Genomic DNA, 27,697 nt, shown 5'->3' on the forward strand with positions numbered 1-27,697 from the left:
GCCATTATAACATAAATTTAATCATACTAAACAACATTCTCCAGTATTTTAGGGATATTTCCTGTTTAATCAATCTTTCCCCACAGCATTTCGTCCCTTTTCCCCAGCATTTTGTGGAGATCAAGTAGGCTGCGGTGGGAGGCAGGGACATTTCCATCCTGCCATGGAACATTTATTCTGGTGCCAACCCAAAGTAAATAGTAATGGGATAGCTCAGAGATTTGCATCCTTCACTGGTCATCATACCTCGGATGGAAATCAGAATCCCTACTCTCTCAAAACACTCTCTGCCTTTAGTTCCTCTCCAGCCTCCTTTTTGCAGAGATTAATCCCGGCACAGAGTTGGCGCACCCTAGGCCAGTCAGGAGAGGAAAGCCGGTCCCTCCGTTTGAAAGGATGACTGGGCCCCTTGCTGTTGTTCTCCTTCTCATCTTAGCAGCTGAGGTTCTCGTGGGAATAACCACCAATGCCTTCATTGTAGCTGTGAATCTTCTGAGCTGGGCCAAAGGCGTCGTCCTGAGCCCCACGGACCAAGTCTTGCTCTCTCTCGGAGTGTCCAATCTCCTTGTTCAGGGCACCAGTACTACAGCTGGGCTCTCTTTCTTCTACAAGAAGCTTCTTTATGAGGGTTCTGGGTTACACGCCTTGTACTTCTTCTCCACGTTCAGCACCCTCATTAGTATTTGGCTAACGAGTTTATTATTTACAAGCTACCACCTGATGATGAACCGCACTCTGCATCCCCTCTTCCTGAGGATGAAGAGGCTTTTCATCGAAAACATGTTCTGGACACTCTCTTGTATTTTTCTGGTAGCCTTTGTATTCGGTCTGCTCACCTCTGGGTGTCCTGCCCCAGACGTGCCCCAAGGTGCTGCAGCCAACCTCACCAGCAACTCCTCCAAGCCGTTCCTTCACTTCTGCCACAGCGTTCCATTCCGTCTGACTCTTGCCGCCCTACTATGTATTTGTCCCTCCCTAACCACGACCTTCTGTGTCGTACAAATCCTTACAGATATTTGGAAACACGTCTGGAACATCAAGAAGACCATGGCAGGTACTGGTGAGCCCAGCCTTAAAGCGCACAGAAGTGCCAGCGGCACCTTGACAGCTCTCCTGGTCCTCTATCTTTTTTACACCCTCACAGGCACTTTAAGTTTTTTCAATATCTTCCCAAATTCCAGCATCTGGATTTTAGTGTGCACGACAATCTTTTCCATTTCAACCTCTGCGCAAGCAGTCACGTTTATCCTGGGGATCCCCAGGCTTAAGAAGGAAGCCCTAAGGATTCTCCAGCGTTTCAGATCATCCAGAGCTGATGAACATGGTAAGAGCGTAGATGCAATTTCATACGTGACTCCTCCCTAATAAAACCAAAGGGGGTTATTTTTGCACCGGAGAATGCAGAATGTAATGGAGAATTTGCAGAATGGAATCACAGAATCCATAGAATCTGATCATCTCTCCTTCAGGAGTTGTCCGCATACATTCTGAAAGAGAATATTTTCAATATCCTGTTGTCTTTCCTAGCTATAGAGCAGAGATGAAATTAAATCTTAAATGAATTAAGGATTTTGGGACATTGCAGAATTAAATTTTGATCTTTCTGACAGGCTCTTGCATTTATATTTTTGAGCAAAACTTGCACCTGCTTTTGCTGATGAAATATTGTATAGGGTAATAACATTAACCTGCCAAATGTAATGTTGCTGATATGTACTACATTGTGTTTTATAATGGGATTAACATTATTGTACATACAATATTCACCACTGCCTGTTTTATAGTGTATTAAATATGTATGTTATTTTGCCGACATATTAATCTTATTTTACTAATTATAAAAGACATCCAGTTGTTGCATCTTTGCTTCCCTTCTGTATAACACATTAATTTTGATATTAGTGCATATCTTTTGCTTATTGATTGCAGAAGTTGTGCATATTTTTGTTGTGTATCTTATCCCAGCTAGAGCCATCATGTATGAATTTCATTCATAATCACTAATTTGCACACCTTTTGCATAAGATAATAGAAATAGAAGTGAGTCTAGCTTTTGACCAATTTGTTAATTAATAATTCTATTAAATGCGTACAAAACCACAAGTTATCACTGGTTCTCCATATAAAATCCTACATAGCAATATTGGTGTGTCTACCAGGATACTTTCTCATATTCAAGATTTCCTTTAATGCCGGATGGCGTCTGCCAGCAGAACATGTCTTCTCCGCCAAAGGAAGATTCCTTGTGGTGGCGGAAGGCTCCTAACATCAGAGGAAAGCTCTGCTATCAGTTCACCATATATGATCTGAAATGGCTCCATTGCTAGGGTTGCCAGGTCCCTCTTTGCCTCCAGCAGGAGGTTTTTTGGGGCAGAGCCTGAGGAGGGCGGGGTTTGGGGAGGGGATGGACTTCAATGCCATAGAGCCCGATGGCCAAAGCGGCCATTTTCTCCAGTTGAACTGATCTCTATCAGCTGGAGATCAGTTGTTATAGCAGGAGATCTCCAGCTAGTACCGGAAGGTTAATTAAACAAAACTTGTGCTGTACAATGGACAACATTCTCAACATTTCTGAGTGGCAAGTTTTTTCTTTTGAGTATCTAGGGGTTGGCAACCCCATCCATTGCTCATTAAAAACCTAAATTATACAAGCAGGAGACATGTGAGACTTGTGGGAGGAATCCCACTCCACTGCCACTTGCTCGCTGAGCTGGCAGTCCACCAGCCGGCCAACCTGCTTGCCACACCGCTACTTCTGCCTGTGTGGCTAATGCAGCTGTGAAAGGGGGCTGCCTACTTCCTAGCTGGCACCACCTCCACCCAACTGGCTCACATGGGGTGGCATGGGGGACAGCGGTAGCTCCCACTCCTCTCTACTCATCTTTCCCCTCTTCCTCGTCTGCCTTCCAGCCTGCAGTGCTGGCAGTGGAGGGGGGATGGCAGCGGCTCCCACTTAGGGCTGCCAGCTCCAGGTTGGGAAATACCTGGAGATTTGGGGGGTGGAGCCTGAGGAGGACAGGGTTTGGGAGGGGAGGAACTTCACTGGAGTATAAGAGTGCCCACCTTCCAAAGCAGCCATTTTCTCCAGGGGAACTGATCTCTGTCACCTGGGGATCAGTTGTAATTAGGGCTGTCGATTCGGTTCGTCCTGAAACGATAAACAACAAGGCAAAACCTCCTATGCATAAAATGTCCAGAGAGTATGTGTGTGTGTGAGTCTGCTAGAATCGTATTGGATTACTCCTGAGTCCTGACTCCCAGTCCCTGCTCCTGATGGAAGAGAAAAAAACATCCACAGTAAGACCTATTTGGGGGCTTTTCTGTATAATTCTCTATACATTTTTTTCCTGTGTGTCTATGTGTGTGTGTGGGGGGGATTCTGTGTGTGTGTGTGTGTGAGAGAGAGAGAGAGAGAGAGAGAGAGAGGAGCCAAAGGGGGGTGGGCTTACCTGTTCTGCTGGGGGTGGGCTTGATTGCCTCTGTGTGGGACTGTGCTTTCTACTGTTTTCACCGGTTGCCAACTTCGTGTGGAGTTAACTGTGGGTCAGTGAGTCGCTCTCTGGCTGGTTCCTATTGTTTGGGACCGCTACCTCCAAACATGCCCCCCTGAGCCACGGAAAGGCGCAAATGTATTTGTAATGGCTTTATTGCAATGGGCAGATTGGGGGGGACCACTTCCAGGCCCCATATCTCGTGGGCCCCTGACCCAATCTTCACAAAACTTGGGGGTTCTTGCACGAAGGGTTCCCTCAAGCTACACTGAAAGTTTGGGACCTCTACCTCCAAACATGCCCCCCCGGAGCCTCGGAAAGGGGCAAATGTGTTTTTAATGGCTTTATTTAGCTGAATTTTTTCCCGAACTCTGAACTTAGTGCCGAACTCCACGGAGCCGAATCAGGGGAGTTTGGACTTCGGCATTTCTCGAATCAAAATGGGCTGAATTTTGCGAAATCCAAATTTTACCGAATTTTTTTCAACAGCCCTTGTTGTAATAGCAGGAGCTCTCCAGCCACCACCTAGAGGTTAGCAACCCTACTCCCACTCCTTGCCTGCTTACCCAGCTTCTCTGCCTAGAATGTGGCAGCAATGGGGGGGGGGGTCAGCAGCAGCGGTTCCTCCTCCTACCCCCCTTCTCTGCCTGGCTCACGCAAGAACAGGTGGCTAGTACTCCCTTCTCTAAAATGGTGGCTTAGAGTCTTTTAACCAAAATGTTGATTTCCCTCTCCCTTTTCTCTTTTTTAGGATCTTTCTGCCAACTGCAGGGTTTCCTCTGGTCTGTACAAAAATGTTTGATATGTATACCAGGCCCATTCTCTGGGTTTTTCTACCAGGGAGGAGGCATTTCAGAATTGGAGATTCTAGTAACCAACCTAACTAAGTCCAACATTTTCTCAGAAGGGGCTAAGAATGCAAATCCTATGTAATGTATCTGGGAGTACATACTGTTGAATATAGTGGAGTTACTTCTAAGTAAATCTGTTTAGGATTGCACTGTACCTTTCTTAATGAACCACTTTGAGCAATAAATAACTGTCGCTCTTTAAGGTGCCACAAGACCGCTTTTCACTTTTGAGTTGATATCTTCATATAGCGTGCTTGGTTTATGCTTAAAAGATCAGTATATCATTATTCACTTTCTTTCATTTCAATGGAGTAAAAAAGGTGAAGGTCCCCTGTACAATCATCGGGTCATTCCTGACCCATGGGGTGACGTCACATCCCAACAATTTCTAGGCAGACTTTGTTTACCGGGTGGTTTGCCAGTGCCTTCCCCAGTCATCTTCCCTTTACCCCCAGCAAGCTGGGTCCTCATTTGACTGACCTCGGAAGGATGGAAGGCTGAGTCAACCTTGAGCCGGCTACCTGAAACCAGCTTCCGTCAGGATCAAACTCAGGTCATGAGCAGAGCTGGGACTGCAGTGTTGCTGTTTACCACTCTGAGCCACGGGGCTCTTTTAATGGAACATCATGGCAAAATAACATTTACCAAACCAGTGCATACACACGACTGACATGCTACTAAAAGTTATGGAGAAATGTATTTATTTTGAGGTCTGGGTTTGTAAAACCCTCACTTTGGTGACCAACACTCACGGTGAAACTGACCAAATAAGCATCTAAGTAGGTTGGTTGTGATCATTTCAGTGTTCTCTCGCTAGTCCTGCACTTGCGAACAAAAAAAAAACAAACCTGTTTGATCTGGCTGAGGTCTAAAACTGACCAACATTCACGGTGAAACTGACCAAATAAGCAGCCTCATAGTATTCCAGCATTCTCTTGCTACTCATGCACCCGGCACTGACACCTAAAATCTGGCTCGAATCTGACACCTAAATAGGACACAGAGACTTGGGGGCATGAGGGACTGAATTGTATCTTCTTGGAAATTCCAGGAAATGATTCTTTGACCCACAAGGGGTGGACAAACAGGGCAAATAAAATTCCTTGTTACATAGGGAATGTCATCCGTGTTGGCTGCAGGAAAGAGCTCTCACACCAGAACTCCAACTTGATTGCTGCCATTACCATGGGGAGCAGACAAAGGGCTGACTGCCTCAACAAAGAGTCCAAGGTAGATAGCTGTAACTTCCAAGCATAAAGAGCCCGCTTTAGAATAAGACCAGGTAGGGCATGTATAAGGCTGAAGGACAGAGGATCATGTGTTAACATTTTCCCTTTTTATTCCTTTGCTCAATCTGTAGCTGTGCAAAAAGTATGTGTATGGCCCTTTTACTTTTAATAAATTCTTTACAATTTTAAATTCTTTACCATTTTGAAGTCTGGTCGTTGTTCTCCGTACCACTTGGACCTCCATCATTCAAACATGCTATTTGAAACTGGTGCCAGAAGAAGCAAGGCATTCATTTGCTAAATCACCATTTCCCCAGGAGTGAGGAAATGCGGCAAGCCTTCCCTGTGGTAAATAGGCCTTGGGTAACAGGAGATGCAGGCACCAGCTGGAGCCTTAGAATGGCAATGTGGAACAGAAGCTAGGAGTACTGGCCCTCTTGGCAGGTAGTTCTTCAAATGACCAGTTAGTGGCAGCATACTGAAAAGTGTGAGAGAACTGCCCCTCCAAGAATTGGATGGGAAAGTGATGCATCACTGGGTGAAGACTTGGGATGGTCATTAGAATCTAGATGCCTCAAGTGGTGCTCATGAGTCAGAGGCGCCAGTCTGCCACAAAGAATGAAAATGAATTATAATTAATAATATTAAATGGTCCTCACTATTCATATGGCTAAATTCACTTCTTTAATTATTATTATTTGTTTCATTTCAGTAATATTAAAATTAATTGTAAGTAGACTGTGGCCACTAGCACCGGGTTTTCTGCACAAATTTTTGGTCGATTCATCATAGAACAGCAGGAACCAAGGGCAAATCTGGCTGTGAGATCTTAGCCATAGCATATTTCACACTGCTTGTCTTTCATGTATGCAGACATAAGGATTCTCCAAAGGCAAAACCCAGAAATTGTGAATAACTGAACCCCTCATTTTCAGTAGCTGTACAGAGTTTGAGTTTATAGCATCTGTGTATTGAATTTTCAAAGAGGCACACTAAAGTCTGTGGGTTATTAAATTATACTAGAGATATTTTATCCACTGGAAGGTCTTTGAAGATGCTGTAAAGTGAAGAAAACTTTTTAGTGTAATAATTAGCCACAATAGAATTAAGTGATTCTTTTTTTAAAGGATATGTCTATAAACAATATCATTCACTTTCTGTAACAAGTCCCTCTAGAGTTTCTCATTATTATTGATTGTGCTGCCCTGTGGAATGGAGGGAAATGCTGGCTCCCTAATTGACTCCTTTGTGGCTTGTTACAAACACACACTAGGACTTCTCCTCAGGAGATCTGTGCTGGTGTTAATTGGGATGGCTGAACATCAGAAAGCACTAACAAACAAAGAAGAGTCAACTTCCTTTTATCTGTTTTGAATCTCTCACCCTCCAGCTTCAACAGATGACCTCTCCCTGTCCACTCTCTCCAAACCATGCATAATTTTATGGACCTCTATCATATCACCCCTTAGCTGCCTTCTTTCCAAACTAAACAGCCCTCAGCGTCTTAAATACCATCATACCATCTTCAATCAGGTTCTCGTGAAGCCATTTCAAAGCACCATTCTCATCCCTCATTCAAGCAGGGTGACATTTTCTTTGACACAGCTTCATCACCACAAGTTAACAAACTGCAGAATTCACTGCCAGTGGATATAGTGATGACCAGCAGCACAGATGGTTTGAACAGGGGATTAGTCTGATTCATGGAGTCCATCAATGACCGCTGGCCATGGTAACTCAAGGGAACCTCCATATTGTGAGGCAGTAAGCCCCTGAAGGCCAGTGCTAGGAGGCAACATGAGGACAAGGCCTTGGCCTCTTAGTTCTCCAGGGCCATTGTGAGACCAGATACTAAACTAGATGGTGCACTGGTCTGATTCACCAAGGCACTCATGTTCTTATGTTCTTATAGTTCCATGGGATCCAAGCGTATTACCTTTTTCTCATTAATAGACAAAGACATCACTAAGGTTACCAGCTTCGGGTTGAGAAATACCTGGAGATTATGGGGGCAGAGCCTGAGGAGGGTGGGGTTTGAGGAGGGGAGGGACTTCAATGCCATAGAGTCCAATTGCCAAAGCAGCCATTTTCGCCAGGTGAACTGATCTCAATCGGCTGGAGATCAGTTGTAATAGTGGGAGCTCTCCAGCTACTACCTGGAGGTTGGCAATCCTAGGCATCACCAACGCCAATCCAGTGCAGTCTCTGCTGTAACAATCATGGCAGACACTTTAATCTACTAAATTTCTTTTAAAACAAAAATATAGTCTATTATTTTTCTTTAAAATATGTACATAATATAGCTATACACACATACACAAAGAAAGCAATTCTAAGCAGGTCTACTCAGCAACCTGCTTAGGCTTATTCAGTGGGGCTTACTCCCAGGAAAGTGTCCCTCAGATTGCACTGATACAAAAAAAGAGATCCAAACTTTAAATCCATAAACCAGCTGCCACATTGTATACAAATAATACTTCCCATTTTACCTTTTCTCCCTCATAATTCTACAGCCTCCTCAAAGTAAGCATCTTTTCGCCATATACAAATTCATTTTGACTCCATATAATTATAACTAAGTGAGCATCTCCATAAATAGTATCACTATCTAACAACTAAAAACACTATACAAATATTTGTAATTGTACGTTTTCGTAGGGTTCTATCCTATTTGAATATTCAATACATTTCTCCTGTATGAAACAAGATATGGCTATCTCATTTTCCTGGTTCTATTTTTTCCTGTTAACCTTTCCATTAATTTTACAGGGCATGTTTTACTAAGCCATTCTTACGCTAATTTTAAAAAATGGCCAGCCAATCATCTATTTTCTTGCATAACATTAACATTTAAACAATTTAACAGTATGATCTGCGGACAGTTTTGCAAGGTTTTCAGTATCTTTTTTAAAAAATAACATTTTATTGAGTTTTAACATAACACAACATACACTGCATACATTTCCATTCATATACAGATTAGGCTTCTTCCAGGGTTAGTGTTTAATAGTTCTTAAAGTCACAATACATAGCCATCTTAATAATTATGTAATCATTCTGTTCTAATTAGACTATGTTATTATTTAATATTTCTAAATTTTGCATTTAAATTTATAATACCTATCTGGCATTTCTGCTACAAAGTATGATTTCTACAATCTTATTTAGCTTCTTAACGCAATTTCGCTCAGCTTTTACTATCGTTCTTTCAAAGATCACTAGGTCTATTCTCTACACCAACATATACTAGTATCTTATTTTATAGCTTCAAGTTTTCATATTCAAAATAGCACATCCCATTCTTTTGAAATTCATTCATAGTTCTTCCTCTCAGCATGCTGGTTAGAGAGGTTTTCAGTATCTTATGACCTCTTCATGCTCAAGTGTATGAGGGTAAGTCAACTCCAGACCTGGTTGGAGCAGATTGATTGTTTAGACCAGTGGTTCCCAACTTTTTTTGGGCCATGCCCCACCTAAGCATCTCTAAAATTCTGATACCCCCCTGTGACATATAATTCTTAGCGGGCTTTCCCCCTCTCCATTGTCACCAGCTCACCGCCGTGTACATTCTGATTTGAATTGTAAAAATGTGTATGTCACAATATATATTTATATACTGTATATGAGGCCCCTAGAACCATAAGAAATGCAAAAAATTCACTGTTAATAACTCATTCTCGAATTGCCCCCCCCAAAAAAAAATCAAATTGCCCCCCTGTGGGGCGTGTGCCCCATGTTGGGAACCACTGGTTTAGACCCATTTCAATCTGGTTTCTGGACTGGTTTTGGTACTGAAAGTTCATTGAATACCTATTGGCCATGGTATGCCATGGCTGGCTGAGAAGGCTGCCTTCTCCCTTGTAATGAATTGTAACCCTGTGGTGGGTGGAGGTAAAAAGGTGCAGCAGCACCAGATGAATTGATGAACTGGGGTTCAGAAAAGGGCACACTAAAAAATGGGACCAAGGGCTCAGAATATACTCCACATTCTTCAGCTGTTCTCTCTCTCTCTCTCTCTCTCTCTCTCTCTCTCTCTCTCTCTCTCTCTCTCTCTCTCTCTCACACACACACACAAATGCTGAATAGATCTATCTATCATCTATCTATCTATCTATCTATCTATCTATCTATCTATCTATCACAAATGCTGAATAGATCTATCTATCTATCAGATAGACAGACACAGACGGACAGACAGATAGATAAATAAATAGATAGATCTGTTCAGCATTTGTGAAGGCAGATCAAAGGATGTATTTTTTCACACAATGCATAGTGAAATTGTGGAACTCCCTACCCCAAAATGTGGTGATGGCTGCCAACTTGGAAGGCTTGAAGAGGGGAGTGGACATGTTCATGGAGGAAAGGGGTATTCATGGCTACTAGTTAAAATGGATACTAGTCATGATGCATACCTACTCTCTCCAGGATCAGAGGAGCATGCCTATTATCTTAGGTGCTGTGGAACACAGGCAGGATGGTACTGCTGCAGTCATCTTGTTTGGGGGCTTCCTTGAGGCACCTGGTTGGCCACTGTGTGAACAGACTGCTGAACTTGGTGGGCCTTGATGGGCCCAGCAGGGCTTTTCTTATGTTCTTAGATTTGGGTCCCATCTCTAAGATATCTCATTATGTATATGTAGATATTCCAAAATAAGGAAAGATCCAGCACCACCGTTTACTGAATATAGCTTTGAATCCCACAAAGCATCCTGGCAGAAACATCCAAAATGATATGTGGGATTTTATATGGAGAACTGGTAACAACCTTTGGCTATGTACACATTTAAAAGAATGATGGATTAAAATCACTGGACAATAGTTAGACTCAGTTCTATTTCTATTACCCTGCGCAAAAGATGTGCAAATTAGTGATTATGAATGAAATTCATACCTGATGGCTGTAGCTGGGATAAGTTATACACAACACTGGAGGTTCTTCTATCAATAAGCTAACCCACTTTTGGGTCTGACCCCCTGGTTAGCAAAACCCTGCATTAGATCAATCAACTGGGAGACCTTTCAAACACATTAAAATAATAATAGATGGAATCGAGCAAATATTAGTTTTAAGTCAACAAATCCTGAAAGATCCCAATTTGTCAAGGCAGATGCAAAGGAGGCATTTAGCATCTCAGCAGAATATGCAAAGAGGACATCTCAGAACAGATTTAGTAGCACAACCCTTTCTGGAAAAGATTTGCATCCCAACAGGGCTAATACTTAAAAATAGCTCCAGCCTCTCCAGCTGATTTTCTGCTCCTAAACAGAAGATCTCTGTGTCGTCCTCTGTGGTGCTGATATCTCTTGAAGGACAGCATTGACAAAGGGGAGCTTCATAGTGGGAGAACGCCTTCTCCTTTGTGCTCAGAAAGATGTCCACCTCATTGTCAGCGATCGGCTTCTCACTTCTGATCATGGAAACCCTCATTGGAATGGGAGCAAATGGATTTATTGTCCTCGTCAACATCATTGACTGGCTGAGAAGCAGGAAACTCTCCATGACTGATCTGATCCTTAACTGTCTTGGCTTGGCCAGACTTGCATGGCAGGCAATGGTGATTTCTCAAGTGACTATGGTTTCCTTTTTTCTGAGCACCTACGCATTGGATCACATACATTCAATGTTTACCATCATGTGGCTATTTACAAATAGCATCAACCTTTGGTTTGCTGCCTGTCTCGGTGTTTGGTACTTAACGAAGATCGCCATCTTCTCCCACCCTGTTTTCCTCCAGATGAAGAGAAGTCTCCCAGGGCTGGTCCCATGGCTGCTTCTGGGCTCGGTCGTCTTCTCTGCTTTTATCACTGGTCTGGTTATCACAGCTTTAAAAACTGGTTCTTCCATTTACAACCCATACAAATCACTTGGAAGCAACAGCAATGAGTCAGAAATAAGAAAGCCTCCCTGTTCTGCTATTGCCATCGTTCTAAGCATTGTCCAAAATTGCATTCCCTTGATATTGTTTTTCTTATCCATCATCTTCTTAATAATCTCTCTCTGGAAGCACATGAGACATTTGCAACGCAATGGAGTCAGCACCAGTGATCTCAACACCAAGGTTCACTTGACTGCCATCAAAGCCCTGGTTTCCTTCGCTATTCTGTACTTGTTCAGTTTTGTGGTACTCCTTTTACTGTCAGTGCTGAGCTCAAGAATGAAGGATCTTGCTCGGTCATCTGTGTTTTTTTACAATGTGAGTGCTCTATACCCCTCTGGACATGCCATTATCCTGATATTACTTAATCCCAAACTGAAACAGTCGTGGGTCAGGATGATGCCAAATTTAAAATGCCATCTGAGTAAGATACCATCTTAAAAAACTTCCCCCAAACTTCTTTTGTGGGAGAAGCAGCCTGAAAAACTCTTTAGGAACAATTTTGTGACAAGCTTTCCTATGCAACCCACAAGGAATTGTTACATTGAGATCTTCACAGTGGGTTTTCTCCTTGAATCTTTCATTTTTGGGACAATAAAATCCTTCTGCTTGCATTATAGTTCACTATTATTCTGCCATTGAACAGCAGTGACTACTGGATATTTAAATTCAAGCATCCTTCTTCCTTACGTGACTTCACTCGCAGATGTCCTGAACTTTATAGAAATTATAAACCTTTGTGACATGGCTACTTTGATCACAGAATAGCAGAAGAAGAAGAGGAGGAGGAGGAGGAGTAGTAGTTGGTTTTTATATGCTGACTATCTCTACCACTTAAGGAAGACTCAAACCAGATTACAATCACCTTCCTTTCTCCTCCCCACAACAGACACCATATGAGGTAGGTGGGGCTGAGAGAGTCACCCAGCTGGCTTCGTGTGGAGGAGTGGGGAAACAAATCCAAACCCACTTTTGGGTCTGACCCACAGGTTGGGAAACCCTTCATTAGATCAATCAACTGGGAGACCTTTCAAACGCATTAAAATAATAATAGATGGAATCGAGCATATATTAGTTTTAAGTCAACAAATCCTGGAAGATCACCATTTGTGAAGATGCAAAGGTCGTATTTAGCATCTCCACAGAATGTGCAAACAGGACATATCAGATTTAGTAGCACAACTCTTTCTGGAAAAGATTTGCATGCCAACAGGGCTAATACTTAAAAATAGCTCCAGCCTCCCCAGCTGATTTTGTGCGCCTAAGCAGAAGGTCTCAGTATCGTCCTCTGTGGTGATAGCTCTTGAAGGACAGCATTGACAAAGGTGAGCTTCACAGTGGGAGAACACCTTCTCCTTTGTGCTCAGAAAGATGTCCACCTTATTGTCAATTATCAGCTTCTCAATTCTGATCATGGAAATCCTCATTGGAATGGTAGCAAATGGATTTATTGTCCTCACCAATGTCATTGATTGGCAGAGAAGCAGGAACCTCTCCATGACTGATCTGATCCTGACCTGTCTTAGCTTGGCCAGACTGGCTTGGCTGGCAGTGGTGATTCTAGGTGTGACTATGGTTTCCTTTTTTTTGAGCACCTATGTGTTGGATCATGTACATTTAATGTTTACCATCATGTGGGCATTTACAAATAGTGTCAACCTTTGGTTTGCTGCTTGTCTCGGTGTTTGGTACTTAATGAAGATCGCCATCTTCTCCCACCCATTTTCCTCCAGGTGAAGCGAAGTCTCTCTGGACTGGTACCATGGCTGCTTCTGGGCTCAGTGGTCCTCTCTGCTTTTATGACTATTATTACTGTCACAGCTTTGAAAACTGGCTCTTCCATTTACAACCCATACAAATCACTTGTAAGCAACAGCAATGAGTCAGAAATTAGAAATCGTACCTTAAGTGAGAGGCTCGTCATTCTAAGCATTGCCCCAAATTTCTTCCCCATGGCATTATTTGTACTCTCCATCATCTTCTTAATAATCTCTCTCTGGAAGCATATGAGACATTTGCAACGCGACGGAGTCTGCACCAGCGATCTCAACACCAAAGTTCACTTGACTGCCCTCAAAGCTCTGGTTTCCTTCGCTGTTCTGTACTTGTTTGGTTTTGCGGCGACCACTTTACAGACAACGCTGACATGGACAACGAAGGATGCTGCTCAAATATCTGTGTTTTTTCACAATGTAAGTACTCTATACCCCTCTGGACACGCCATTATCCTGATATTACTTAATCCCAAACTGAAACAGGCGTGGGTCAGGATGATGCCAAATTTAAAATGCCATCTGAGGAAGACACCATCTTAAAAAAACCTCCCCCAACCTTCTTTTGTAGTAGAAGCAGCCTGAAAAACCTTATAGACAAATCTTGTAGCAAGCTTTCCTTTGCAAGCTTCGTGGAATTGTTTCAGTCAGGAGAACATCCCAGTGGATAATCTCCTTGGATCTTTCATTTTTGAGACAATAAAATACTTCTTTTGCTTGCTTAGTTCACTATTATTCTGCCACTGAACAGCAGTGACTTCTGGATACTTACATTCAAGCTTCCTTCTCCATTGCATAACTTCACTCGCAGATGTCCTGAACCTTATAAAAATTACAAACTGTTGTGACTTGGCAAGTTTGATCACACAACACAAGAAGAAGAAGAGGAGGAGGAGGTGGGCAACAAAGATGGTGAGGGGTCTGGAGACCAAGTCTTATGAGGAAAGGTTGAAGGAGCTGGGTATGTTTAGCCTGGAGAGGAGAAGACTGAGAGGGGATATGATAACCCTCTTCAAGTACTTGAAGGGCAGTCATATAGAGGAGGGTGCTGAGTTGTTTTCTGTTTCCCCAGAAGGTCGGACCAGAACCAACGGGATAAAATTAAATCAGAAGAATTTCCATCTAAACATTAGGAAGAATTTTCTAACAGTTAGAGAGGTTCCTCAGTGGATCAGGCTTCCTTGGGAAGTGGTAAGCTCTTCTTTCCTGGAGGTTTTGAAACAAAGGCTAAATGGCCATCTCTCAGCAATTCTGATTCTATGAACTTGGGCAGGTAATGGGAGGGGGTGGAATCTTGGCCATCTTCTGGGCACTGGAGGTGTGTGGGGGAGGTAGTTGTGATTTTCCTGCATTGTGCCGGGGGTTGGACTAGATGACCCTAGTGATACCTTACAACTCTATGATAAGAAGAAGAAGAGGAGGAGGAGGAGGAGTTGGTTTTTATATGCCGACTTCCTCTACCACTGAAGGAAAAATCAAACGGGCTTACAATCATCTTCCTTTCCCCTCCCCACGACAGACACCCTGTGAGGTAGGTGGGGCTGAGAGACCTGTGACTAGCCCAAGGTCACCCAGCTGTTTTCATGTGGCGGTGTGGGGAAACAAATCCAGTTCATAAGATTAGCTCTCATTCAATTGTATTGCCATGTAACCATTCACTTTGATTCCTCTTCTAATTACTTCCTATGCTTCCTTTTAGTATTGTACTGTTTCAATAAACTGCTTGATTCACATCTGTCTCAACTATGTTCTTTATGGTTACTCACTAGACTTTGATTGTTTGATTAGATCAAAATATACAACATGACAGGCACGGTGCCTTGATCACACTGGGTTAAGTCAGTTTCCCAGGACTCTGCATACCTTCTGCCATATTGAACCAAACATTGTCTCAGGGGGCTCAGATTCGGCAATCCTGAGTGAATGGTCTCCATCTCATATTGAAGAGCCAGCGTGGTGTAGTGGTTAAAAGCGGTGGATTCTAAACTGGAGAACCAGTTTCGATTCCCCACTCCTCCACATGAGTGGTGGACTCTGTTCTGGTGAAGCAGGCTTGTTTCCCTGCTCCTACACATGAAGCCAGCTGGGTGCCGTTGGGCTAGTCACAGTTCCCTCAGAAGTCTCTCAGCTCCATCTACCTCACAAGGTGCCTGTTGTGGGAGATAAAGGGAAGGAGATTGTAAGCTAGTTTGATTCTCCTTAAAAGGTAGAGAAAGTCAGCATATCTTGTCGAAGGCTTTCACGGTCAGTGTTCATTGGTTCTTGTAGGTTATCCGGGCTGTGTAACCGTGGTCTTGGAATTTTCTTTCCTGACGTTTCGCCAGCAACTGTGGCAGGCATCTTCAGAGTAGTAACACTGAAGGACAGTGTCTCTCAGTGTCAAGTGTGTAGGAAGATATAGTCAGAAAGGGGTTGGGTTTGAGCTGTGTCAAACCCAACCCCTTTCTGACTATATCTTCCTACACACTTGACACTGAGAGATACTGTCCTTCAGTGTTACTACTCTGAAGATGCCTGCCACAGTTGCTGGCGAAACGTCAGGAAAGAAAATTCCAAGACCACGGTTACACAACCCGGATAACCTACAAGAACCAATCAGCATATCTTCTTCTTCCCCATGTCTATTTTTGCAAGATGTTTAATAAAACCTCACAGTGCATAAGTGCATAAGGTTAAGATAAAAAGGACTTGAACTGTACTACTGGATGTTAACAAAAAAAAATTACAGCTGCTATGGCCAACCCAATTCTATTAGATGAGTCAATCAATCAATCAATCAATCAATCAATACACAAATAAATATCGATAAAGCAGCACATATGCATATATCTCCATTCATTAATCCCACAAACAATAATATTTCAATACATAAAATCCAAAATCAAAACTAGCTAAGTGCACCTAACTTTAACCAGAGGTATCGACACAGCAAACTGCTGTTCCATATAGAACCACACAGTATGGCAAAAATAGTAGGTCGTTGCATAAAATTGGCGTAGTATCTGTCCATTATAGCCACTAACTTCATCAAAGCAAAAACAGTTCTGGTGAGACTCATCAAGACAAAGTCAATTCTAGTGAAACTGGATTCCGGTAATTTCCTGTTTCAATCATTTTCTTCAGTCGCCTCTTGTTTATTTTGATGTGGCCATCACTATGGTGCGGAAGGTGCCAATAGCACTTCTTCTCGTGCTCCGTAATTGCCTCGCTTGTAGTGCTAAGAAGATACAATATACGGCCATCATGCTGCATTCTAAGAAAACATTACTGGTTAACTAAAGAAACTTTAGATTCTACACTTACCAGGGGGTGCCTACAGCACTCTCCCTTGAACCACTCAGTTTGCTGCTCAGTGAACTAAAAGTTTATGGGGCTTGCAAGTTAAGGAGTTACATGTGCTCATAATGAGTTTCAGGTGATCAAAACCTCCAACCGTATACATTACTTAGAGTCACATTACAGAGAACTAGTATAATCACACATTGTAATAAGACCATTGGGAGCAATAGTGTTAAACAAATGAATGAAGCAAGCCTCCTGTTGGACAAGGATTCTCTCTGTGTTTTATATAACAAATGATTTATGCTGGTAAGACCACACTACAAAACATCTTAGATCCGTGTCTGCATGTTTACACATCATGAAGTGTCCCACAAGGGGGGCCCCTATGACCATGTTTCTAATTCTAGAATGATGGTCCCCTATTATGTACCTGATGGGTGGCAGTGTGGCAAGCAGGTGGGCTGGCCGGTGGAATGCCAGCTCAGCAAGCAAGTCTCACAGGTCTCCTGCTTATATAATTTGGATTTTGAACGAGATATAGAACCATTTCAGATTCTATGTGGTGAATTGGAGAGGAAGGTCAGATCCAAAACTTCCAGTCTGCTGACAGTACATTTAAAAGAATGATTGATTAAAATAACTGGGCAATAATTAGACTCACTTTTGTTTCTATTATCTTATGCAAAGCATGTGCAAATTAGAGATTATGAATAAAATTCATACCTGATGGCTGTAGCTGGGATAAGTTATACACAACACTGGAGGCTCTTCTATCAATAAGCATGCCCACTTTTGGGTCTGACCCCCAGGTTAGCAAAACCCTGCATTAGATCAATCAACTGGGAGACCTTTCAAACGCATTAATAATAGATGGAATCAAGCAAATATTAGTTTTAAGTCAACAAATCCTGAAAGATCACCATTTGTCAAGGCAGATGCAAAGGTGGCATTTAGCATCTCAGCAGAATATGCAAACAACACATCTCAGATTTAGTAGCACAACCCTTTCTGGAAAAGATTTGCCTCCCAACAGGGCTAATTCTTAAAAATAGCTGCAGCCTCTCCAGCTGATTTTGTGTTCCTAAACAGAAGGTCTCGGTGTCGTCCTCTGTGGTGATAGCTCTTGAAGGACAGCATTGACAAAGGGGAGCTTCATAGTGGGAGAACACCTTCTCTTTGGTGCTCAGGAAGATGTCCACCTTATTGTCAGCGATCAGCTTCTCACTTCTGATCATGGAAACCCTCATTGAAATGGGAGCAAATGGATTTATTGTCCTCATCAACGTCATTGACTGGCTGAGAAACAGGAAACTCTCCATGACTGATCTGATCGTGACCAGTCTTGGCTTGGCCAGACTGGCTTGGCTGGCAGTGGTGATTCTAGATGTGATTATGGTTTCCTTTTTTCTGAGCACCTATGTGTTGGATCATGTACATTCAATGTTTACCATCATGTGGGTATTTACAAGCAGTGTAAATCTTTAGTTTGCTGTTTGTCTCGGCGTTTGGTACTTAATGAAGATCACCATCTTCTCCCACTCCGTTTTCCTCCAGGGGAAGCGAAGTCTCCCTGGGCTGGTCCCATGGCTGCTTCTGGGCTCGCTCATCTTCTCTGATGTATGACTGCTCTTCCAAAAACAAATCAACCTTGGACCACTGTCTGGTTCTGGCCACAATTGCAGAAAAGTACATGAAAATGGGTTGCAAGAAACTCTTTGTCGCTTTTATTGACCTAAAATCTGCCTTCGACTCCATTATCAGAGATAAACTCTGGTCTAAGCTGTCTAGTATGGGAATTGACCCTCGCCTTTTATTCCTTTTAAAAAAAAACTTCACTCATCCACAACATGCCAAGTAAAATATTCTTCAAACGGTGACCTTACTGATAAGATCCCATTTAATAAGGGTGTGAAGCAAGGTTGTATACTTGCTCCCCTTCTTTTTAATCTGTTTCTGTCAGACCTGGCTTGTTCTTTAGAGCCTATTAATGGACACCCTCCTAAATTGGGAGGCAAAGCTGTTCCTATTCTTTTATATGCCGATGACACCGCTATTTTATCCTACTCTAAAATCGGACTCAAACGCTACTTAAGTGCGTTTGAGGAATACTGTCATCTAAATCTTCTTAAAAGTAATTACTCTAAGACTAATGCCGTGGTTTTTTCAAAAAAATGGTCGCCCACCAGCTGGCGTATTGGTCAGGCCAAAATCCAACAGGTGAAGAGTTTTAAATATCTCGGCATTACTTTTAATTATAACTTTAAATGGGCAGTTCATAGATCCAGGATTACCAAACTTGGGAGAATCTCTTCAAACCAACTGATGTCCTTCTTTCTTTATAAGGGTAACCAGTATGTCCCCGCCGCAGTTAAGGTATTCAACTCCAAAATCTTACCCCAGATTCTATACGGTGTACCTATCTGGGTAAATGCGTTCAATCGGGACTTAGAATCCATTCAAGCTTACTTTTTTAGAAAAATGCTTGGTCTCCCCCGCTGTGTCTCTTATTATGCTATTACCTCTGAACTTGGTCAAAGCTTGTGTGAAACCAAGGCATGGCTGCTAACCATTCGTTATTGGCTTAAACTGTTATTTAGAACAGAGCGTGGTTCTCTGATGTCTCTGCTGCTAAAAGAACTTCATAATACCTCCTGGAATTGTTTAATTCTGTCTAAAATAAGATCATCTGGAGTCTCTGGAAGACCTGGCTTTAACTAGTGAGGCCCACATTTTTAAAATTGTTAAACAGCGTTTCCTGGATATGGAGCGTCAGACGTTACTCCCCACTCAACCCTTGGTCTGCTCTCCAGCAATGTTGGGCCTCAAGAATTTAACCAACAATATTCCCCATTATTTTCATACGCTGGACATCCCACCCCTCCGCAGAGCCTTCTCTCTTGCTAGGGTTAATGCCTTTCCTTCAAGGATGCTATATGGAAGGTATCAACAAATACCAATCCAGGATAGGACTTGTCCCTGTGATGCCTATTCCCTGGACTCAATTGATCATATTCTGTTGGTCTGCCCCTTATATGAATCACCCCGTGGGAAATGGTTAAAAAATTGGCTTCTTTCCAAATATCACCTATCTACCCAAGCAAAACGTCAATTTTTATTAAACGATTCCAATCCGGAGGTTACCTTAGATGTTGCCAATTTTCTAGTGGATGTGATGAAAGTTCAAAAAGCCCAAAGTTTGTAATTTCTACTTTTGGAATTTACTGGCCTATGTTTTTATCTTAATGACTGCATATTTTATGTACCTTTGTAACAATTGTAATATTACTTATGCCATTAAAGGTTTTTTCAAGGTTTCATGTATGACTGCTCTTGTTATCACAGCTTTAAAAACTGGCTCTTTTATTTACACCCATACAAATCACTTGTAAGCAACAGCAATGAGTCAGAAATTAGAAATCGTACCTTAAGTGAGAGGCTCGTCATTCTAAGTATTGCCCCAAATTTCATCCCCATGGCATTTTTTGCATTTTCCATCTTCTTCTTAATAATCTCTCTCTGGAAGCACATGAGACATTTGCAACACGATAGAATCAGCACCAGCGATCTCAACACCAAGGTTCACTTGACTGCCATCAAAGCTCTGGTTTCCTTTGCTATTCTGTACTTGTTCAGTTTTGTTGTGATCGTTGCAACGGTAATGCTGAGCGGGAGAATAAAGGATCCTGATGAAACATCTGTGTTTTTTCACAATGTGAGTGCTCTCTACCTCTCTGTACATGCCATTATCCTGATATTAATTAATCCCAAGATGAAATAGGCATGGGTCAGGATGATGCATCACTTAAAATGCCCCCTGAGGAGGACACCATCTTAAAAAACCTCCCCCCCCCCAACCTTCTTTTGTGGGAGCAGCAGCCTGAATAATCCTTTAGACACAATCTTGTGAGAAGTTTTCCTATGCAAACCCTCAAGGAATTGTTTCAATGAGGAGAACTTCCCAGTGGATCATCTCCTTGGATCTTTCATTTTTGAGACAATAAAATCCTTCTTCTGCTTGCTTTATAGTTCACTATTATTCTGCCATCAAACAGCAGTGACTGCTGGATATTAAAATTCAAGAATCCTTCTCTTTTCCGTAACTTCACTCGCAGATGTCCTGAACTTTATAGAAATTACAAACCGTTGTGACTTGGCTAGTTTGTTCACACAACATAAAGAAGAAGAGATGGTTTTTATATGCTGACTTTCTCTACCACTTTAGGAAGAATCAAACCCACTTACAATCACATTCCCTTCGTCTCCCCACAATAGACACCTTATGAGGTAGGTGGAGCTGAGAGAGCTCTTAGAGAACTGTGATTAGCTCAAGGTCACCCAGCTGGCTGGGTGTAGGAGTGGGAAAACCAACCCGGTTCATCAGATTAGCCTCCGATGCTCATGTGGAGGAGTGGGAAAACAAACCCGGTTCTCCAGATCAGAGTACACCGCTCCAAACCACCGCTCTTAACCACTATGCCACTTTGTAGTGATGGCTACAACAAAAGAACAGTAATGTCTGTTTTGCCTGTGGATGGTTCCAGAATGGGGAGTTCAAAACATAGTCCACGGAGAGGTCCATGAGACACAGCACTTTTGAAGAGATTGTGGCCACAGGCAGAATCTGGATTTTTTTTAGCTTGAGTTTGCTCGACTAGAGCTGGATTATTTATTAATCAGTTATTTAACAAATACAGGTTGAATATCCCTTTCCCAGACATCCAATATGCGTACTGACCCAAAAACCAGACTTTTTGAGCCAGCATGGAGGCATTACTCACAGGCACTCAGCAGCACACCGATTTGCTTTCTGATGGTTCAGTGTACACACAATTATTAAAAATATTGTTTAAAATTATACTCAGGCTATGTGTGTAAAGTGTATATAAAACATATATAAAACATAAATGAATTTTGTGTTTTGTCTTGGGTCCCATCCCTAAGATATCTCATTATGTATATGCAGATATTCCAAAATATGGAACGATCCAAAAAACTTGTATATCTTTCCTCGTCACAACAACTCTGTGAGGTAAATTAGACAGAGAGACTGACAACTCAAGATCTTCCCATGAGGCCTCTGCATAAGGTAAACTGTGGACATCTATGCTTTATAGGTTTAGAATAATTTTGTAATTTAGCTTTAGATTAGATTGGGCAGATTGGCATGTATGGAGGAAAAAACAGAACTGTGGCTCTCATTCAACCGTACAGCCATGTAACCATTCACTTTGATTCCTCTTCTAACCATTTCCACTGCTTCCTTGTAGCTTTATACTCTCTTTCAATAAACTACTTGATTCACGTCAGTCTCAACGATGTTCTTTATTGGTTGCTCACTAGACTTTGATTGTTTGAAGAGGTCAAAACATACAACATGATAGACAAGGTGCCCTGGCCACACTGGGCAGAGTCAGTTTCCCAGGACACTGCATACCTTCTCTCCTGCCTTGATGAACCAACCATTGTCTCAGGGGGCACAGATTCAGCCATCCTGAGTGAACGGTTTCAGCCTCATATTGCAGAGCCAGCTTGGTGTAGAGGTAAAAAGCGGTGGAGTCTAATCTGGAGAACCGGGTTTGATTCCCTGCTCCTCCACGTGAGCGGTGGACTCTAATCTGGTGAACCGGGTTTGTTTCCCTGCTCCTACCCATGAAGCCAGCTGGGGGACCTTGGGCTAGTCACAGTTCTCTCAACTACTGTTTGGCATTTTCATCAAATTTTAAAGAATAAAGGCCTTACAGTGCAATCCAAAGCAGAGCTACACTGTTCTGAGGCCATTTACTTCAATGGACTTAGATGGGTTTAACTCTTCTTAGGATGGCACAATTCGTTTTCAACAAGCAGCATTGTAAACACAACCAATATGTGTGTGTGCGTGTGTGTGTGTTTGTGTGTTTGAGAGGGGGGCTCTTCTACATTCTCATTTTAATCGCTTGTGTGTTCATGTTGCTTTCAAGGAGGGGGGTCTTCTTTGCGCATGTTTTGCTCCCTCTCATGGTCAATTGGATATTACATCACTGTACGTCCAGCCTAGTTACCCAGACATACAGTGATGTAATATCGAATCAACCGCTAGAGAGAACACAACATGTGCGTAGAAGGAGACAAAGAAAGAAAGAAACCCCCAAAGCAGTAGGCACACACAAGTGATGAAAATGAGAATATGAAAGAGCGCAGAGAAAGAAAGACAGAGAGACAAAGACAGGGACAGAACTCTGCAAACTGCTGCACCCTATGCTACCTTAGCACATGTATATTAGGGCCACACTTTTAAGTGATTTACATTTTTAAAATCTCTTCCCCCCCACCCATGCCTGTTCAGATTCTGAAACAACCATTGGGAGAGTGGCCATTTTGGCACGTCAGCAGGTGGGGAGGTAGAAACAAGAGCACCTTAGCCTGCTGCACTGAGGCCCAATCAGGATCAGGCCTCTGAAATATTTTTAAATTACTTTTAAATTGTGGCGGCATCCATGACAGCACAAGTCGAGTTTGGCCTTTAAGTGCATAAGGTTAACAAAAAAGGACTTGAGCTGTACTACTGGTAGTTAGCAAAAAAAAAAAAAAAATCACAGCTGCTATGGCCAGCCCAATTCTATCAGATGAGTCAATCAATCAATCAATCAATCAATACAGAAATAAATATCAATAATGCAGCACATATGCATATATCTCCATTCATTAATCCCACAAGTAATAATATGTCAATACATAAAATCCGATATCAAAAACTAGCTAAGTTCACCTAACTTTAACTAGAGGCATCAACACAGCAAACCGCCATTACGCATAGAACCATACAGTACGGCAAAAATAGTTGGTTGTTGAATAAGATTGGCTTAGTATCTGTCCATTATAGCCACTAACTTCATCAAAGCAAAGTTCTGGTGAGACTCACCAAGACGAAGTCAATTCTAGTGGAACAGGATTCCGGTATATTCCCGTTTCAATAATTTTTTTCAGTGGCCTCTTGTTTATTTTGATGTTGCCAACACTGTGGTGCAGAAGGTGCTGATAGCACTCCCTCTCATGCTCTGTAATTGCCTCAATTGTAGGGCTAAGAAGATGCAATATGCTGCATTCTAACAAAACATTACTGGTTAAATAAAGAAACTTTAGTTGCTACACTTACCAGGGGTTGCCTATGGTACTCTCCCTTGAACCGCTCAGTGAGCTAGTAAATCAAATTTACACATACCAGGGTGTGCCTATGGCCCCCTCCCTTAAGCTACTCAGTGAGCTAACAGTTTTCAGGGCTTGCAAGTGAAGGAGTTACATGTGCTCATAATGAGTTGCAGGTGAGCAAACCCTCCAACTATACACATTACTTAAAGTCACATTACAGAAAACTATATAATCACACATTGTATTAAGTCCATTGGGAGCAATAGTGTTAAACAAATGAATGAAGCGAGGCTCCTGTTGGGCAAGGATTCTGTGTTTTGTTTAACAAATGATTTATGCTGTAAGACCACACTAAAAGAAATCTTAGATCCGTGTCTGCATGTTTACACTTCATGAAGTATTCCAAAAGAGGTGCCTCCATGACCATGTTTCTAATTCTAGAACAATGGTCCCCTATTCTGTACCTATTGGGTGGTGGTGTGGCAAGCAGGTGGGTTGGCTGGTGGATTGCCAGCTCAGCAAGCAAGTCTCACAGGTCTTCTGCTTATAAAATTTAGATTTTGAATGAGTAAGGGAGCCACTTCAGAGGGGAGGGGCCGTGGCTCAGTGGTAGAGCATCTGCTTGGCATGCAGAAGGTCCCAGGTTCAATCCCTGGCATCTCCAGTTAAAGGGACTAGGCAAGTAGGTGATGTGAAAGACCCCTGCCTGAGAACATGGAGAGTTGCTGCCCATCCGAGTAGACAATACTGATTTGATGGACAAGGGTCTGATTCAGTAGAAGGCAGCTTCACATGTGTGTTCATGTGTGTATCCTATGTGGTGAATTGGAGAGGAAGATCAGATCCAAAACTTCAATTCTGCAGACACTACAGCTTTCCTCTGATGTGTGGAGCCCTCCACCATCACAAGGAATCTTCCTTCGGTGGAGAAGACATGTCCCTCTGGTGGAAGGGAAGGCATCTGGTATTAAAGGAAAGCTCCACCATTTGCAGAATGTAGCCTTGAATGTGATGAAGCATGCTGGCAGAAACACCCATATTGCTATGTGGGATTTCATATGGAGAACTGGTAACAACTTTTGACTATGTACATATTTAAAAGAATGATTGATTAAAATCATTGGACAATAGTTAGACTCACTTCTATTATCTTATGCAAAAGATGTGCAAATTAATGATTATGAATGAAATTCATACCTGATGGCTGTAGCTGATACATTATACACAACACTGGAGGTTCTTCTATCAATAAGCAAACCCACTTTTGGGTCTGACCCCCAGGTTAGCAAAACCCTGCATTTGATCAACTGGGAGACCTTTCAAATGCATTAAAATAATAATAGATGGAATAATGCAAATATTAGTTTTAAGTCAACAAATCCTAAGAGATCCCCATTTGTGAAGGCAGATGCAAAGGTGGCATTTAGCATCTCAGCAGAATATGCAAAGAGGACATCTCAGAACAGATTTAGTAGCACAACCCTTTCTGGAAAAGATTTGCATCCCAATAGGGCTAATACTTCAAAATAGCTCCAGTCTCTCCAGCTGATTTTGTGTTCCTAAACAGAAGGTTTCAGTATTGTCCTCTGCGATGATAGCTCTTGAAGGGCAGCATTGACAAAGGTGAGCTTCACTGTGGGAGAGGACTTCTCCTTTGTGCTCAGGAAGATGTCCACCTTATTGTCAGCGATCGGCTTCTCCCTTCTGATCATGGAAATCCTCATTGGAATGGGAGCAAATGGATTTATTGTCCTCACCAACGTCATTGACTGGCTGAGAAGCAGGAAACTCTCTATGACTGATCTGATCCTGATCAGTCTTGGATTGGCCAGACTTGTGTGGCTGGCAGTGGTGATTCTGTGTGTGACTATGGTTTCCTTTTTTCTGAGCACCTATGCGTTGGATCATGTACATTTAATGTTTACCATCATGTGGATATTTACAAACTGTGTCAACCTTTGGTTTGCTACCTGTCTCGGTGTTTGGTACTTAATGAAGATCGCCATCTTCTCCCACCCCGTTTTCCTCCAGGTGAAGAGGCGTTTCTCTGGACTGGTCCCGTGGCTGCTTCTGGGCTCGGCAGTCTTGTCTGTGTTTATAACTGCTATTGTCATCACACCTTTGAAAACTGGCTCTTCCATTTACAACCCATACAAACCACTTTGTAGCAACAGCAATGAGTCGGAAATAAGAAAGCCTGCCTTTACTGGGAACGTCGTCATTCCCGCCATTGTCCAAAATTGCATTCCCTTGGTATTGTTTTTATTATCCATCATCTTCTTAATAATCTCTCTCTGGAAGCACATGAGACATTTGCAATGCGATGGAATCAGAGCCAGCGATCTCAACACCAAGGTTCATTTGACTGCCATCAAATCTCTGGTTTCCTTTGCTGTTCTTTACTTGTTCAGTTTTGTGGCGGTCTTTTCACAGACAATGCTGAGCAGGAGAATAAAAGATCCTGCTAAGACATCTGTGTTTTTTCACAACGTGAGTGCTCTATACCCCTCTGGGCATTCTATTATCCTAATATTACTTAATCCCAAACTGAAACAGGCCTGGGTCAGGGTGATGCATTACTTGAAATGTCATCTGAGAAAGGCACCCTCTTAAAACCTCCCCCAGCCTTCTTTTGTGGGAGAAGTAGCCTGAAGAACCACTTAGACACAATCTTGTAAGAAGCTTTCCTTTGCAAGCCTCATGGAATTGTTTCAGTGAAGAGAACTTCCCAGTGGATAGTCTCCTTGGGTCGTTCAATTTTGATGGAAATGGTTCTTCTGCTTTCTTAGTTCACTATTATTCCGCCAATGAACAGCAGTGACAGCTGGATATTTAAATACAAGCATCCTTCTCCTTTGAGTAACTTCACTTACAGATGTCCTGAACTTTATAGAAATTACAAACTGTTGTGAGGTGGCTAGTGTGATCACACAACACAACAAGAAGAAGAAGAATTGGTTTTTATATGCCGACTTTCTCTACCACTGTCACGGCCCAAGCTTGAAATAGCAAACAGAATATGAAGTTTGACCATTTGAAATCCATATAGACTTCATATGTAAAGAGAAAACAGGTTTTTCAGGAGCCTGAACTGAAATATTTTGTATCAAGGTCTGCCTGTATTCCTATGAGAAAGACACGTCTCGCAGCTGTCTTGGAATACTGCCACTCTTAAGAAGGTCAGATAAGATAAGGTCAGATAAGATAAGAAGGTCAGACAAGAGCTACAGCTGGTCCTGACTAAGAGCTATGATGTAATGTAATGCCACAACATGATGGTACAGGAAATCTCAGGAATTCTTAGAGTGAAAGGGGACTCCTAGAGGTGTAAACACTGTTGGGGAAACCGTATTCTTAACTATAAGAAACAGCTGGAAAAAGCTGTATGACAAGTGAAAAAATCAGTGCCTGAAAGGATGGGGTAACACAGATCAGCAAAAATATGCTGAAAGAAGGAACTTCAAATATGGTAAGGGCTGCAATGCTGCTCCTTAAAGTAATAAACAATTCCAGAACTGCTGATGCACTGGAAATACCTCTAGGTCAAACACTGATCTTGAGGGTATATAAGGAAGAGCTAAACAGCCAGAAAGCAGAGAGTTCTTGGAAGGTTGACACCCGCTGACCTGACATGATTCTCTCCATCTCTTGCGTGAGATGTGGGCCCTGAAGCCTTAATTCTTGCATGAATTATGACTATCAGACCTTCCATGTAGGTTGAAGTCTCTTTGAATGTTCAGTCATTGAATATGCTGGATGCTTACAGATTCTCCAACATTTACAAGTCTTCCTGTGAGACAAGAGGGGGAGACTCCCTTGAGGGGGATTCTTTTCAGGATAGCCAGTACTTGCTAAGGCTGGATGTCTGAAATGAATGCTTGCAGACTTCTCCATACTATGAATAGGATGGAGGCTTCTAGAGTTCACCTACCTTAGTGTAGGGTCTGGGAGTTTGGATCTTTCCATATTTGGAATGGAAACAATGAAGGCCCATTGATCCTAACAGGGATCAATGGATTCTCACAAAGATCTATCTAGTCTTGCTTGGCTTCCCAGTCCTGGCAAGCA

The 27,697-nt window shown here is 42.4% G+C and overlaps 3 protein-coding genes across 3 annotated transcripts; all 3 read left to right on the forward strand.

Moving 5' to 3' along the window:
* The first annotated feature begins 396 nt into the window (after positions 1-396).
* LOC130476512 (taste receptor type 2 member 8-like) lies at positions 397-1,365 on the forward strand. Its single transcript, XM_056848458.1, has one exon. It carries the CDS (start codon positions 397-399, stop codon positions 1,363-1,365), a length of 969 nt encoding a protein of 322 aa, XP_056704436.1.
* Positions 1,366-12,821: 11,456 nt separating this feature from the next.
* Positions 12,822-13,765, forward strand: LOC130476513 (taste receptor type 2 member 104-like). The gene is given in 2 exon segments (XM_056848459.1): positions 12,822-13,167; positions 13,170-13,765. Coding segments are annotated over 2 exon segments (942 nt in total).
* An 11,574-nt stretch (positions 13,766-25,339) lies between these two features.
* Positions 25,340-26,242, forward strand: LOC130476514 (taste receptor type 2 member 7-like). Its single transcript, XM_056848460.1, has one exon. The coding sequence runs from the start codon at positions 25,340-25,342 to the stop codon at positions 26,240-26,242; it is 903 nt and encodes a 300-aa protein (XP_056704438.1).
* Positions 26,243-27,697: the final 1,455 nt, after the last annotated feature.

The sequence above is a fragment of the Euleptes europaea genome, chromosome 4, assembly GCF_029931775.1.
Source record: "Euleptes europaea isolate rEulEur1 chromosome 4, rEulEur1.hap1, whole genome shotgun sequence".
Taxonomy (NCBI): domain Eukaryota; kingdom Metazoa; phylum Chordata; class Lepidosauria; order Squamata; family Sphaerodactylidae; genus Euleptes; species Euleptes europaea.

Coding starts and splice junctions, on each gene's coding strand:
- LOC130476512 (XM_056848458.1), top strand. CDS start 397: ATGACTGGGCCCCTTGCTGTTGTTCTCCTTCTCATCTTAGCAGCTGAG.
- LOC130476514 (XM_056848460.1), top strand. CDS start 25,340: ATGGAAATCCTCATTGGAATGGGAGCAAATGGATTTATTGTCCTCACC.